At 47.5% G+C, this 13457-nt stretch overlaps 2 protein-coding genes across 2 annotated transcripts in view; both read right to left on the bottom strand.

Annotated features, from left to right (window-relative positions):
* ccdc135 (coiled-coil domain containing 135) overlaps positions 1-4923 on the bottom strand; it is a gene marked incomplete in the record, with an annotated part of 8195 nt that extends 3272 nt beyond the window's left edge. The window contains 11 exon segments of the mRNA XM_070545243.1: positions 2-63; positions 249-377; positions 457-523; positions 1260-1343; positions 1636-1857; positions 2095-2316; positions 2414-2602; positions 2742-2867; positions 2936-3074; positions 4075-4190; positions 4826-4923. Of these exon segments, the coding sequence (XP_070401344.1) occupies positions 2-63; positions 249-377; positions 457-523; positions 1260-1343; positions 1636-1857; positions 2095-2316; positions 2414-2602; positions 2742-2867; positions 2936-3074; positions 4075-4190; positions 4826-4855 (1386 nt within the window).
* A 1768-nt stretch (positions 4924-6691) lies between these two features.
* LOC139063264 (C-type lectin 1-like) lies at positions 6692-8009 on the bottom strand. The gene is made up of 6 exons (XM_070544588.1): positions 7983-8009; positions 7876-7885; positions 7451-7783; positions 7216-7316; positions 6896-6916; positions 6692-6802 (listed from the first exon to the last, which is right to left on the bottom strand). Exons 1-6 carry the CDS (start codon positions 8007-8009, stop codon positions 6692-6694), a joined length of 603 nt encoding a protein of 200 aa, XP_070400689.1.
* Between the last annotated feature and the right edge of the window lie 5448 nt (positions 8010-13457).

The following is a 13457-nucleotide window of genomic DNA, read 5'->3' as shown; positions in this document are numbered from 1 at the left end:
TCTTCTCCTCCAGATGATCCCTGCCGTTGCTGTACCACTCCTTCACCATGGCTACCTCAGAGCCTGCACACACACACACACACACACACACACACACACACACACACACACACACACACACACACACACACACACACACACACACACACACACACACACACACACACACACACACACACACACACACACAGCGGGTGTTTGTAGCACGCATCGTGAAGCCCTGTGCTGCAGGACTCGGCGGGTCTCACAGCTCGGGTCTCTGTAGGTCGTTAATCGGGTGACGAGTCCGTCTGCGTTCACACCCGGTACAAACTCCTCCAGGTTTGCTTTTCTGAAGCGGGTCACCTTCTTTCCGTCGGGCCAGCGCCTCACCTGGTCTGAACCAGAACAGAGTCGAGCTTTCAGCAGGTTGAATCTGTTTGCTCACTGATGAGCGCAAACTTTATGACCTCTGACCTTTTTCTGAGATGGCAATGGAACCAACCCATGACCTTGGCATCTCAAACACTCTGGGCAGCGCTGCCTTCAGAATAAGAGCTCATAATTAACTTTTTCATCATTAAACACAGTTATTGTTTTTTAGTGAAACTGTAAATATTTATGAGGAGTTTCTTTAAGGTGATTATTAAAGAGCAAGTCACCCCCTACCAGAGTATTACTCCACTCCCACTTCCTGTTTGAAAAATGCAACAAATGCTGTTGCCTAGCAGACCGAGAGGGCGGAGCCGCTAACAAATACACACTCAAAACATAGTGACATCGTAATGTACCTCTTAGCCAATAGCGATGGCAGATTTAAATTCAAATGCAGTGCTGAGTTTTTGCCTGACGACGGCGCATCGCTGACAGTTTTAGGCAGAATATTTAAATTTTAACTAAGATTAACTAAAGTGCCGAATTATTGACTGAACGTGTCTGCAACACGATGAGACACGCATTTATTTAGTTTATCAGCAAAAAAAAAATGTTGATTTGGAGTGACTTGCTCTTTAAAGAAAAACATTTTCAGAACTTTTGCTGTTTTTTTATTTGACATAAAGAGAAAAAAATAACATCAGATTTGATAAAAATCAGAAAAATAAAATTAAAGAATTAAAAGTTTCATAATTATGTTCCGCTGCAACTAAACCGCCCCGGTTTCCTGGTTCTGGCTCTCTCTCTCTCTCACACACACACACACACACACGCACACACGCACACACACACACACGCACGCACACACACACACACTCAGGCCCATTCTGTTTTCTCTTCTGAACCTCCAGAATCGGCTGCTTTTTGCTGGTGGAACCAAACAGAACCGGTTCCCACAGATTTAAATCCTCCAGGTCAAACTTCACTTCCTGCACACAAACACACACACACACACACACACGCACGCACGCACACACACACACAAACACACACACACACACACACACACACACACACACACACACACACGCACGCACGCACACACACACACACACACACACACACACACACACACACACACACACACACACACACACACACACACACACACACACACACACACACACACACACACACACGCACGCACACACACAAGACGGGTCAGCAGGAGGAACACACCTACTCTGTTTCAGAACTTTTCTGGCCCGGTTCTGGACCCACCTTGCAGCCGCTGCTGCAGACCTGCCTGTTGACGTAATAGCTCCGGTGGTTCCAGACGCTCTCGATGCCCAGGAAGCGCTGGTGGTCTGTTGGGAAGCTGTTCCCCGTCAGAGGGTCGATGAAGAAGTTCTCCTGAACGTTGGACCTTCCGGACAGAACCAGAACCCAGCAGTGAACCCAGTTGCCATGCAGGGAGTGGACAGACGGAGGACGCTCCACTTCCTGCGTGTTAGGAGAGACTTTCAGAACCTTTTCTTGTTTCTAAAACATCAAACACGGACTCGGAGGTCTAAACAAAGCTTGAGCTTCTATTTTTGTCTTTTCTAACAACAATCTGACGTAAAACCTCGAGATGAGGACTTTAGCTTTCTGTTTCTGATTCTCCCGGGACTCGTCTCTCTTTTCTGTGACCGTCTGAGCCGTCAGCATCGGTGGCCAGATGTCTCCACCTGCTGTTACCTCTCCTGGCTCCCGTTTCTGCGCTGCTGCCTCGTGGCTCTTCTCCTCCTGCTGCTTTAGAATGTGGCGGCTCCGATTCCTGGGTCTTCTCAGCCCGTATTTGTTCTCCGTCTGTTTCTGCTCAGAGACCGGAAGGTCCGCCACCAACGCAGCGCAGCCCTGCCAGGTCTGGAGGTCACAGCGTCCGGTTGGCGTGGGCCGGATCGTGGTCGACACAAACTTCTGAATAAGAGAAAGCACGTCAGACGGAGGAACAGCATCTGGACTCATGAAACAGTGAGACGGCCGTCTGTCTGAGCGGCGGCTGGGAGACGCCTACCTGAGTGTCCAGTAGTGGGCAGCGCTCCTGGCTCCGGTCCAGCAGACACACCTGCCGGTCTGCGTAGCCGCTGACGCAGTAGGCGTCATAGCTGATGCCCAGCAGCAGACTGCACAGCAGGGTGGCGAAGTCGAAGCAGGTGCCCGTCTGACGACGCAGCACAGACGTGGGGGAGAACAGCTCGCTCGGCTGATCAGAATCAGAAAAACAGAACAGCAGGAAATCAGGATTACTGGATCTGAAGTCTGGTCGTTCATAAGTGCGACGTTCTGACTGAACATGTGACGTCTCGGTGGGTTAAACTCAGACAAAGACGTTCTCCTCTGACCAGCTCAGTGGGAGGATCCAAAGGCTCCAGCATCAGAAGGTCCGCCACCAACGCCGCGCAGCCCTGCCAGGTCTGGAGGCCACAGCGTCCGGTTGGCGAGGGCCGGATCGTGGTCGACACAAACTTCTGAATAAGAGAAAGCACATCAGACGGAGCAACAGCATCTGGACTCGGAGGATTTAGAGAAGTCTCACCCTGACGCCACACTCGTTCAGAGGACAGAGCAGCAGCGGACGGCGGTCGGGATACTGGCGTGAATACTGGAGCTGGAAGTTTTCAGCGAGGGTCACCAGTCGGGTCTCAGCGGGGGAGTTGATCCTGTAGGACTCAGGGCTGTGGAGAACAGGAACCTGATGTTTTCCTCAGGAGCAGACTCGTGCCGTTGGTCAGGTGTAAAAGCTATGTGGCGTGATGGTTCAGAGAGGCCACCTGGGTCGGATCCGATCTGTTCAGACCTCAATAAAAACGCTGAGTTGGCACCACCTTTGCCTGCAGTGTGAAGGTAGCCTGGCAACACCAGACCCGGTTCAGCCAGCTATTGCTGGTACCGTCTGGACTTCCTCATGTTGGCAGAAGCGTCTTCAGTTAGTTGGAGGTTGAAGCAGAAGGATGACACCGGAGATGCTCAGAGGAGTTGAGCCGTTTGACTCGAACTCCCAGATAAACAATCCAGACGTGTTCAACCAGACAGATCTCATCAGCAGCAGCAGGAGCTCAGGTGGTAGAGCGGGTCGCCTCATGATTGGAGGGTCATGGGTTCGATTCCAGCTCCCGCCAGGGGTATCCTGCTGTTGCGTCCTTGGGCAAGACACTTCACCCAACTTGCCTGTGTTAGTGGTGGTCAGAGGGGCCGACGGCGCCAAATGGCAGCCTCGCCTCTGTCAGACCTCCCCAGGGCGGCTGTGGCTACAAGTAGCTTACCATCACTAGCAGTGTGTGAATGTGAGAGTGTATGAAAGCGTCTTTGGGGGTCTAGAAAAGCGCTATATAAGTTCAATGCATTATTATTATTATTATTATTATTATTATTATTATTATTATTATTATTATTATCACACAGATGGACCAACGCGTTTACACGTAACTAAACCTCAGTTCTCACCTAAACCTTATTCTCTGATGATAATCTGGAAAGAAAGGAATCGATACATAAATCCAACAAATCTTCCTGCTTTAGGAAAAGGGTCTGCTTAGGGCCAGCTGTGGCTGCGCTCGGGAACTACTTGGTGGTTTTAGACCCTGATCCCATTCCCATGTACGTGTGTGTGTGTGTGTGTGTGTGTGTGTGTGTGTGTGTGTGTGTGTGTGTGTGTGTGTGTGTGTGTGTGCTCACTGAAGCTCCTGGTGGTCTGAAACCCAGCAGTTGGTTGGAGCTTCTTTCTGATCCGTCTGCTTGAGCTCCTGCCTCTTCTTCTCCATCTCCTCCTCTTCACTTATTTCAGCTTTTTCCTTGATGACATGAAACATTCTCCATCATCTAAAAGCTATAAACATCCAAACAATGATGATTTATCCGTTAACATATATAAATATCAGCAGAATCTGGAGTGGGAGACATTTCATAGGAGTTTCAGAATGTTCGCCCAGAGGTTAAAGGTCAAAGCACAGACAACTGATGTCAGCAATGACACAAGAAACCAGCGGGTTCTTAAACGACCTAAAAGCAAGAGCTTCATACTGTTGTTTCTTCGGAAAATCTGACCGGAAGCTCACATTTAAATTGTAAAGCTACTAAACTAAACGGTTAAATTAGTTTAAATGATGCTAGTTTTAGGCTTTAAACGCCAGAAACCTTCACGTACCCAGTCTGACCGCAGTTAAATCCGGAAATAAGCTCTTCTTTACTAACTTTTGACTAAACGAGCTAAACTCGGACTGCTGCTGCTCCGTCACTATGGTAACAAAAGGACGAACCGACGTGACGTTGAGATGCGTTCGCGTACCCTCGGAGATATAACGTTGGACCTAAATAACCATCTAAAGTCGTTTCAGAGCTACATTGCAAAAGTTTTTTTATTTGATTCACTTAGTGAAAAAATCAGCGACAATGACACATTTCTAGCAGATTAAGATAAATAAAATACCTGAGCAACGTTCAGTTCTGCTGTTCCCATCCCACCAGATCTTTGAGGAGCGGGTGTTGAGCCCAAGTACGTTGCCGTGGTTGACCTACTTCCGCATTAGCTTCGAGGCTCAGTTATCAAAACAGCAAATGTTATAAAATATACATAGATATCGTGTTTCTCCCGTGTTTAATAGGAAAATAAAGTCACACTCTCATCTGACAACACAGCTGACCTAATGTATTTTAAATATTGAGATTGTTTTATTCTTCTACTCTAGAAATATACTCCTATTAGCTGAGAGGGTTAACTTAGCCAGATGGGGAAAGTTTTGAAGGGGAACATATCTATACTAAACACTGTTTCGAAACAGGGTAGACATATCGGCCATTCCCATCTGTACCGGGACGGCCCGGGCCGGGTAGCGTAGGTTGATTTCACATCTGGGTGGCCTGGTATTTTTCCGGGCCAACCAAGGCTCATTCTCAGCCCTCTTCTCTATAGGTGGGGGTCTATGCTTCCCCTCCACTGAGCGCCCTGACTTAGTGTGGAAGACCTGATGCTGCCGGGACAGACGGCTCCTCTGATGGCGTTTCCTTGCGTTACCATACTTGGCTCATCTGGACTCAGCCTAATATAATTTTTACTTGTGTGTGTGTGAGTCTGTGTGTGTGTGCGTGTGATTGCATATGTTTGTTAATGTTTTTAACCTGTTATGGGAATCTGGGGTCATTTTGTAAAGCACTTTGAATAACACTTTGTTTGAAAAGCGCTTTAGAAATAAAATTTGATTGATTGATTGATTCTCGAGGGGGTCTGCTTCAGGCCGACCAGGGCCAACACACCCACTGCTGACAGCAAATTCACACCTTCCATTAGAGCAAGCCTCCGATTGGTGGGTAGAATCAGCCCACATGGGCTTAAGACAAGGATGTGTGGAATCAACCGGGCCAGGCTGGGGCCGACTGGGGCTACCCGGCCCGGGCCGACCCGGTACAGAGGAAGTCACCCCCTACCAGAGTCTTACTCCACTACTTCCTGTTTGAAAAGTGCAAAAAATGCTGTTGCCTGGCAGACCAAGTGGGCGGAGCTGCTAAAAAATACACACACACACACACACACACACACACACACACACACACACACACACACGCTCACAACGACATTATGACATCATTTGGTACCAGCTAACATCATAGAGTACCTCTTAGCCAATAGCAATGGCAGAATTTAATTCAAATGCAGTGTGACAGTGACTTGGTGGTGACTTGGTCTTTAATTATGAATATAATTAGAAAGTTACTAAAACAAACAAAAATAAAGCAGTGACTTTGACAAGCAAGACAAACGGCAGAAATGAGCTCAGATTACTGGTTTAGCTGAGCAGCAAACATAAATACATTAGGCTGTATTAATATAAAACTTTTTTAACCAATTCAATAGTTTTGTTGGCTTAAATTAAGCAACCGATATTTTCTAAGACAAGTTTAAATCTTAGTAAGTAAAAATCTTTATAAACTGATCACTTTTTGAGAAGAGTTTCTAACGCTAAATAAAATTTAAAACCAGACCCCGTGATTGATGAACCCCTATTTTATAGCACCTTTAACCTTTTATTTGGACAGCCATGTCTGCTAGTCTCTAAAACACAAATACATTTATTCACTTGTAAACAACCTCTAAGGATGTAAACAGATAGTAAATAGATTTGAATAGATCACATTTTATTTATTTAACTACTGTTAATATACTTCAACTAAAATATTTGCTGAAAATTCAGAATCACACAAGGAAACTCAAAGTTCATCACTGAGACGTCGGAGTCTGAATCAGAAGGGTTTTATTGTGAAAGAAACCCCAACATTGGGAAATGGTCCTGCCATCTTGTTAATTTTTGTAGTTTCCGTTCTCTTTGTAGAAGATCCGTCCGTTTGGCTGCTTGGTCCAGCTGAGGTTCACCTTCGATTTCACTCCCTGGTCCTCTAACTTCTGTTTGAGCTGAAACAGGAAACATCATTTGGCATCCTGGAGGTCAAAACCCCCTCAGTCCCGCTCTACTCTCCACAGAAACGCCTCTGAGGGAAAACTTACGTTCCTTCTGCGTTCAAATGCCTTTAGCACAAAATTCAAACAAAACATCTTAGAAAGCAGGATGGAAATCACATCATAACTGTCATCAGTTGTAACCTCTGTTTCATTTTTTTATTGATCTTTTATTGGTCTTTTGTAATTTTTTATTTTTTATTTCTGGAGCTTGTCCCAGAACTGATTCAATCAGAAATCCAGACTCCAAATAAAGGGATGTCATTGAAAAGAAATTTAAATTCAAATCAACTTCTGGACAATACAATTAAACAGCCAGTTCAACCAGAACTAAACTTTGAACAGAGACGCTCCTGGACCGGACTCACCCCCACCAGCAGGCTTTGCAGAACAGCAGCATCATTCAGGTCCAAGGAGGAAGTTTTCAGCAGCCGGATCCTAATCTCCTGCCTCGTAAACGGGATTGGGTCTGAATCAGTTACAGGAGATCAGATGTTAATGAAACCAACACACACACACACACACACACACACACACACACACACACACACACACACACACACACACACACACACACACACACACACACAGTTTATGGCTCACCAATGTAGCAAATGAAAGCCTTCGTCTCGCTACACGACCGGCCTCGCCACAATCCAGAGTCTCCAAAGCCAGCCGCGACACAAGTGTCCGTGGATCCGTCTGGTTGGCCGTACGCCCAGTTGGTGTAACTGCTCTGGCCTCCGTTCGACCACTTCCAGTGATCTCTGAAAAGGCCGAACCAGTACGATCCTCCTGCAGGAACCAGAGAAGCTATGCTGTTGCTCTCTGTGATGTCTCTGGCGCTGGCCAGGTCCGTGTAGTAGGTTCTGCAGTAGCTCTGAGCCTGAGTCCAGCTCCAAGCAGAAGTGACGGGGATTAAAGATGCACCTTTTCCTGAAAACAAACCAAAAACAGGCTGTTACCCAGTCAGCACACACAGGTGGGCCCCATGTGGAACCTATATGCGCAAGCTGTATGGGTCCCACCAGGGTTTATCTGCAGTTTCCATGGTGGCCCCAAAGGGGTTTGCCCACATAGGTTTTAATGGGCCCTACATGAGTTTTCAGAGGGTTTAGAATGTTTGTGGGGAAACCCTGGTGGGACCACACGGCTTGCCCATGTGGGTTCCATATGGGACTCCACCTATGTCAATGCTTAATAATGCAGTAAGTATCATTAACAAAAGGACCGTTTAGTGTGAAATGTTTGTTTTGTGTTTACAGAAATAGACACAAGTTGCATCACTTTTACATCTCATGTTTTTCAGGATTAGCATCAGGATTAGTACCTTCATCAAACCAGGCCTGTGCATGTCTGCTGCCCCCTGGTGGTGGTGAGAACGTTTAGTGGTTAAAAAAGTTTACTCCTTTTTCTAAACGGCCTCCTCCTTTCATTTGGTGTGTTTGTTTGATTAAACCAGTTAAACATGTAAAACATCGGATTTGTGTTTCGCCGCTTTGTTTACTTGTTCTCAAACAGATTTTATTCGTTTAATCGCTTCATTTTCATTTGTATAAAGAAGACGTCTCAGAGTTTGTTCAGAGACTCACCGCTGACAGAGGCACAGACGGACCCGCGCAGCGACTCGCAGTTCAGGTCGTTCCAGGCTCCAGCGCTGGTCATCTCCACACAGGCCTCTCCAGGACCGACGTTGTCCGGCTGTCCAGAGACCCAGTTCCTGAACGCAGCCTCGTATCCTCGGTAGAAACTCGAGTTTGAGTAGGACCACCTCCAGCTGTCGACGTCATCAAACAAACCGATCCAGGCCTGAACAAACAGCAAACAGCTGACCTGTGTTTGAGTAGTCTCAGGACCCGAGCCTCGGGTGTTGCACGAGTTGTAGTTTCAATCTGACTCCTTATCACTAAGTAATGGGATGTTTCAGCTACTGGTACCAGTTACAGACCAGTGTTAACTAGACCCAGCTACTGGTACCAGTTACAGACCAGTGTTAACTAGACCCAGCTACTGGTACCAGTTACAGACCAGTGTTATCTAGACCCAGCTACTGGTACCAGTTACAGACCAGTGTTATCTAGACCCAGCTACTGGTACCAGTTACAGACCAGTGTTATCTAGACCCAGCTACTGGTACCAGTTACAGACCAGTGTTAACTAGACCCAGCTACTGGTACCAGTTACAGACCAGTGTTATCTAGACCCAGCTACTGGTACCAGTTACAGACCAGTGTTATCTAGACCCAGCTACTGGTACCAGTTACAGACCAGTGTTATCTAGACCCAGCTACTGGTACCAGTTACAGACCAGTGTTATCTAGACCCAGCTACTGGTACCAGTGACGGACCAATGACCCAGCGGTGGGGCGGGGCTTAGTGTGTCCAGCCACTTGGGAGCGCATGTTTCCTTTTCAACCATATTTTTCTGATTCAGACGAGAACGAACACAGACATATACGTAGACGCGCCGTGACTGGTGCTGCCAGTTGGAGCTACTGCTGTCCGCCATCTTGGCTGGGTCTCCATTCTTCCCCAGTGCATTTTTTTCTGCAGAGGAACGTGTTTACCCAACTAAAATGATCACTTGATCAGACATATGGCATGGCATGATAGTTACAGTATAAATGTAATTCTATAAAAGTAACTTAATCTTAACAGGTAGGCTAGACAAGTCCCAGATCTGTTTTCAGCCATAGGCCGTACAAAAAACGAGCACAGTTGCTCAGCCTGCGTTGGGTTTGGAGAGTGAGGGACCTAACCAATATGGCGGTAACACTGTTTCGCTCTCCAGCTCCCAGTGGGGCGCATATTCATGTCTATGGGTCTAAACCATTGGAGTCAGAACTTTGCTGCTTTCTTTCTTCATTTCAAGCCCACACCTCCAGAAACATTTATAAATATATGAAAATACATTAAAATACTGAAAAACAACAGAAGTATCAGAGCTGCAAGCAGGAGAGGTTCGACATTTAAAAGACGTAAATCTGTTTTAGAGAGGCGTGATCAGGACCTCATGAATAAACACCTTTGCATGTTTTAGAGGTCAAAACAATGATTGTTACAATAAAATAACACCGAATAAAGATGAGGTTTGATAAAAGGAAGCATGTTTTCTCATATTCAGATTGAGGAAGTTAGTGTAGATGAATCATTTATGTAATGACTAAAAAAAACAACCCAGAGTAAACAAGAAGTTGGTATAAATGTAGAAGTCTTTACGTCTGCGTTGACCCCCAGCTGGACGACGTTTGCTGTGGAGATGAGGGTGGACATGACCGACGAGTTTTCCACCGTCACCAGGTCCGTGTACGTCTGTCTGCAGTAGGCCTGAGCGGCGGTCCAGTTCTGTGGGTCGTAGATGAAATGGTACTGACGGTACCGGATGGAGGAGACGGAGCCCAGAGCTGCAGGGACACAAAGGAACGCAAAACACCCACCAGAGTCACGGGAAAGCATCGGGTTAGTGGTCAGTCGTCTGTCTTCAGACGGAGGGGACCCACCTGATGCTGCGAGCACGAACACGAGGATTTTCTCCATCTTGGTTTCTTGTTCTTCATCTGCAGATTTCAGCTTCTGACTCTGAGTTGAGACATGCAAAAGGTGTAAGTTCAGACATTTGCATTTCAGATGCTCGGTGTTTATTCTGATATCTGCAGACTTTTCTGTACAGTTCAAACAAGTTTAAGATCACAAACGACTCATTTGACTCCAGAGGCTGAAGAGCAGGAAGCTGCTAGTAAAACACAAAAGCAGCTGTTCCACAAACACCTGAACATGTTTACATCAACGCTGAGTTTCCAGGAAGCATTTAACCAGAAGTTAATCCTATAGATATAATCCGGCTAATCTGCAGGTTTAAACCGGTTTTAGTTTTAAAACCACTTCCTTGAACCAGATGTTTTACACAGAAGTGGCTCCAAGTGGTTTTGTTGGAACTTCCTCATCCCTGATGTGGTCCCAGGTTCTCTGGAAGAACCTGAACAGAAGCAGGAGGCTCCATTTTGGGAGCAGATGAAACATTCATAGAGGAATCGTTTGGATTCTTGCGGATTTCAAATGTAAATTTGACATCAGAGAAGCTTCATCTGACTGAGTTTGGATTGGAACGTTCAGCAGGAACCCATCGGAACGCTGAGATCCTGTTTTCCTATCAGTTCAGACCTGATCCGTTTGAAAGCAACACGTGAAGTTAGTTGGATGTTTCATCTTCCTGTTAAAGTCTCTCTGATTCCCCTCTTGGGATGGAAATAGTGGAGTAGATGGAGTGGGAGATCTTTTTTCTGGAGCATTTCTTCCATGTTGCTGGAAGTTCTGATGGTGACCAGTAAAATAACTGAATGTTGTTATTCGCCTCTGAAACGTTGTCCTGGACAAACATCGTCCAGTCATCGAGCATGTCCCGTTCTTCATGATCGGATCCTGATCTATCCATCGGACTCTGACTGCCCCTCCCCCCTCTGCGCTTTCTCAGCTTGGAGCAGCCGAACAGGAAGCGAAGCCAGAGCCAGGCGGAGTGTCCCGTTTTGTTTGCAAATTTCTTTAAAGGAGTTCATTCCCGTGTTCTGTTCTGTTTAGAAACCGGTTCTGTTCTTGTTGGGAAACGTTTTGTCATCACGCCCAGCTCCCGTCAGCCGTGCACGACACCCCACCTCAGCTCCTGATCCGCGTCAAACACGTTCGTCCAAACTATCCTCTTCAAGACTTCCCAACTGGGACCAAGTTCCTTCCCCTCTCTCCTGTTCCCGATCACGCCAACTGCACTTCCGCCCGCTTCCTGTAGCCAGTTGCTAACCAGTGCTTAGCTTTGATGCCTAGGTGTGTGTGTGTGTGTGTGTGTGTGTGTGTGTGTGTGTGTGTGTGTGTGTGTGTGTGTGTGATTCTGAAGCGGAACAGGCTGAGGTTTCTGATTTGAATCTTTCCTGCAGGTCTGCAGCTCAGGAGCAGCTCTGGAGCAGCTCAGGAGCAACTCTGGAGCAACTCAGGAGCGGCTCTGGAGCGGCTCAGGAGCTGCTCTGGAGCGGCTCAGGAGCGGCTCTGGAGCGGCTCTGGAGCGGCTCAGGAGCTGCTCTGGAGCGGCTCAGGAGCGGCTCTGGAGCGGCTCGGGAGCAGCTCTGGAGCGGCTCAGGAGCGGATCTGGAGCGGATCTGGAGCGGCTCAGGAGCGGATCTGGAGCGGCTCAGGAGCGGCTCTGGAGCGGCTCTGGAGCAAATCTGGAGCAGCTCTGGAGCAGCTCTGGAGCGGCTCTGGAGCAGAGGTGACACAGATTTACAAAGAACCAGGAGACACCATGACCTTTACCTGCTCCTTCCTGTCACCTGGAGCTTGGAGGATGTTCTGCAGAGAAAACCGCAAAAGAAGAAACGTTCTCATTAAATCCCCTCTGGAGACAGAACCACGAGGACGATACAGAACGGAGTATGATCCTTCTGAGTCCATCTTTCACCTACATGTGAGCATCTCAGACGTGACCCAGTCAGACTCTGGACTCTCCACTTGTGGGTTGGGCGGGTCTTCTTCAGCTTCGTTCCAGAAGTTCAGACTCGTGGTTGCAGACGGTGAGCTTCTGATGCAGCTGGAGATGTTTCATCTCCTTCACTGCTCCTGCTCATGATGGACTAGCATTACTTCACAGACGGCCACCCACCAGACCCGGGACACAAAAGTACCAGAACCTTTTATGTTTCAGATCTGCAAAGATTTACAGTCAAGTTTAAACGCTGTTTCTGCTCCTGAGCCGACGCCATCTCTAAAGTTTTCTGTCACGACTCCAGTGTGAAGCTCGTCCGATAGGCTCCTCCCCGTCTGGTCCGCTCACGGTTCCCTGAATGAGGCTGAAGGTCGTTTTCGGTTCTGCTTGACCTTATATGTAAATAAATGATTTATTTGTTATTGAAACAGCTTCAATCAGACGTGCCATTTATGACATCACAGCAGAATCTCCTCTCCCTAGCGTAGCTGCTACCGACCACATGACCAGGTTCACGGTGGCACTCAGATTAAAAGACGCGGGACATTTATAAAACGAGTTTTTATTCAGGAAAAGGCTGCTAACATGGAGATGGGCGGGGCTTAAGTCTAGCTTCCTGATGAGGTCTCCTCTGAAACGATCACCTCCAGGGCATGAATGCTCTCCCTCCTTGCTTCGGCAGAATGTTGAAGAGCAGCTTCGCCTCTGAGGTCGCTAGGCCATGAATAATGGTTTAAACTGGGCGGATCCCAGTGAAAACAGGAAGTAACTGTTGTGTTTCATCTCCATTAGCTCTGCTGGATGGAACCAAAGATCATCACGTCCTCCATAAGGAGACCGACGGCTCGCTCGCCGTCGCTCGTTCCTTCAGCAGCTCTGGAAGAGTCCACTTCTGCAGGGGAAATGTGATGGAAGCAACGTCCTGGTTCAGAGTGATGGGGTCAAAGGTCAAACAGACAGATACAGCCTTGAACATGTAGAAGGCATCTTCAACGAGACTTCTGGTTGTGACCAGCTGACCCGGTCCGACGCTGGGCTCTACAGACGCCAGCTGAGAAGGCCCTTCAGGAAGGATGACTACAGCGATGTTTCTGTTGCCGTCGGAGACGGTGAGAACGTTTTTTTCACTTTAATCCATCCGAC

This window comes from Nothobranchius furzeri, chromosome 15 (assembly GCF_043380555.1).
Source record: "Nothobranchius furzeri strain GRZ-AD chromosome 15, NfurGRZ-RIMD1, whole genome shotgun sequence".
In the NCBI taxonomy this organism is placed as follows: Eukaryota; Metazoa; Chordata; class Actinopteri; order Cyprinodontiformes; family Nothobranchiidae; genus Nothobranchius; species Nothobranchius furzeri.
This window is presented reverse-complemented; position numbering and strand designations above follow the sequence as displayed.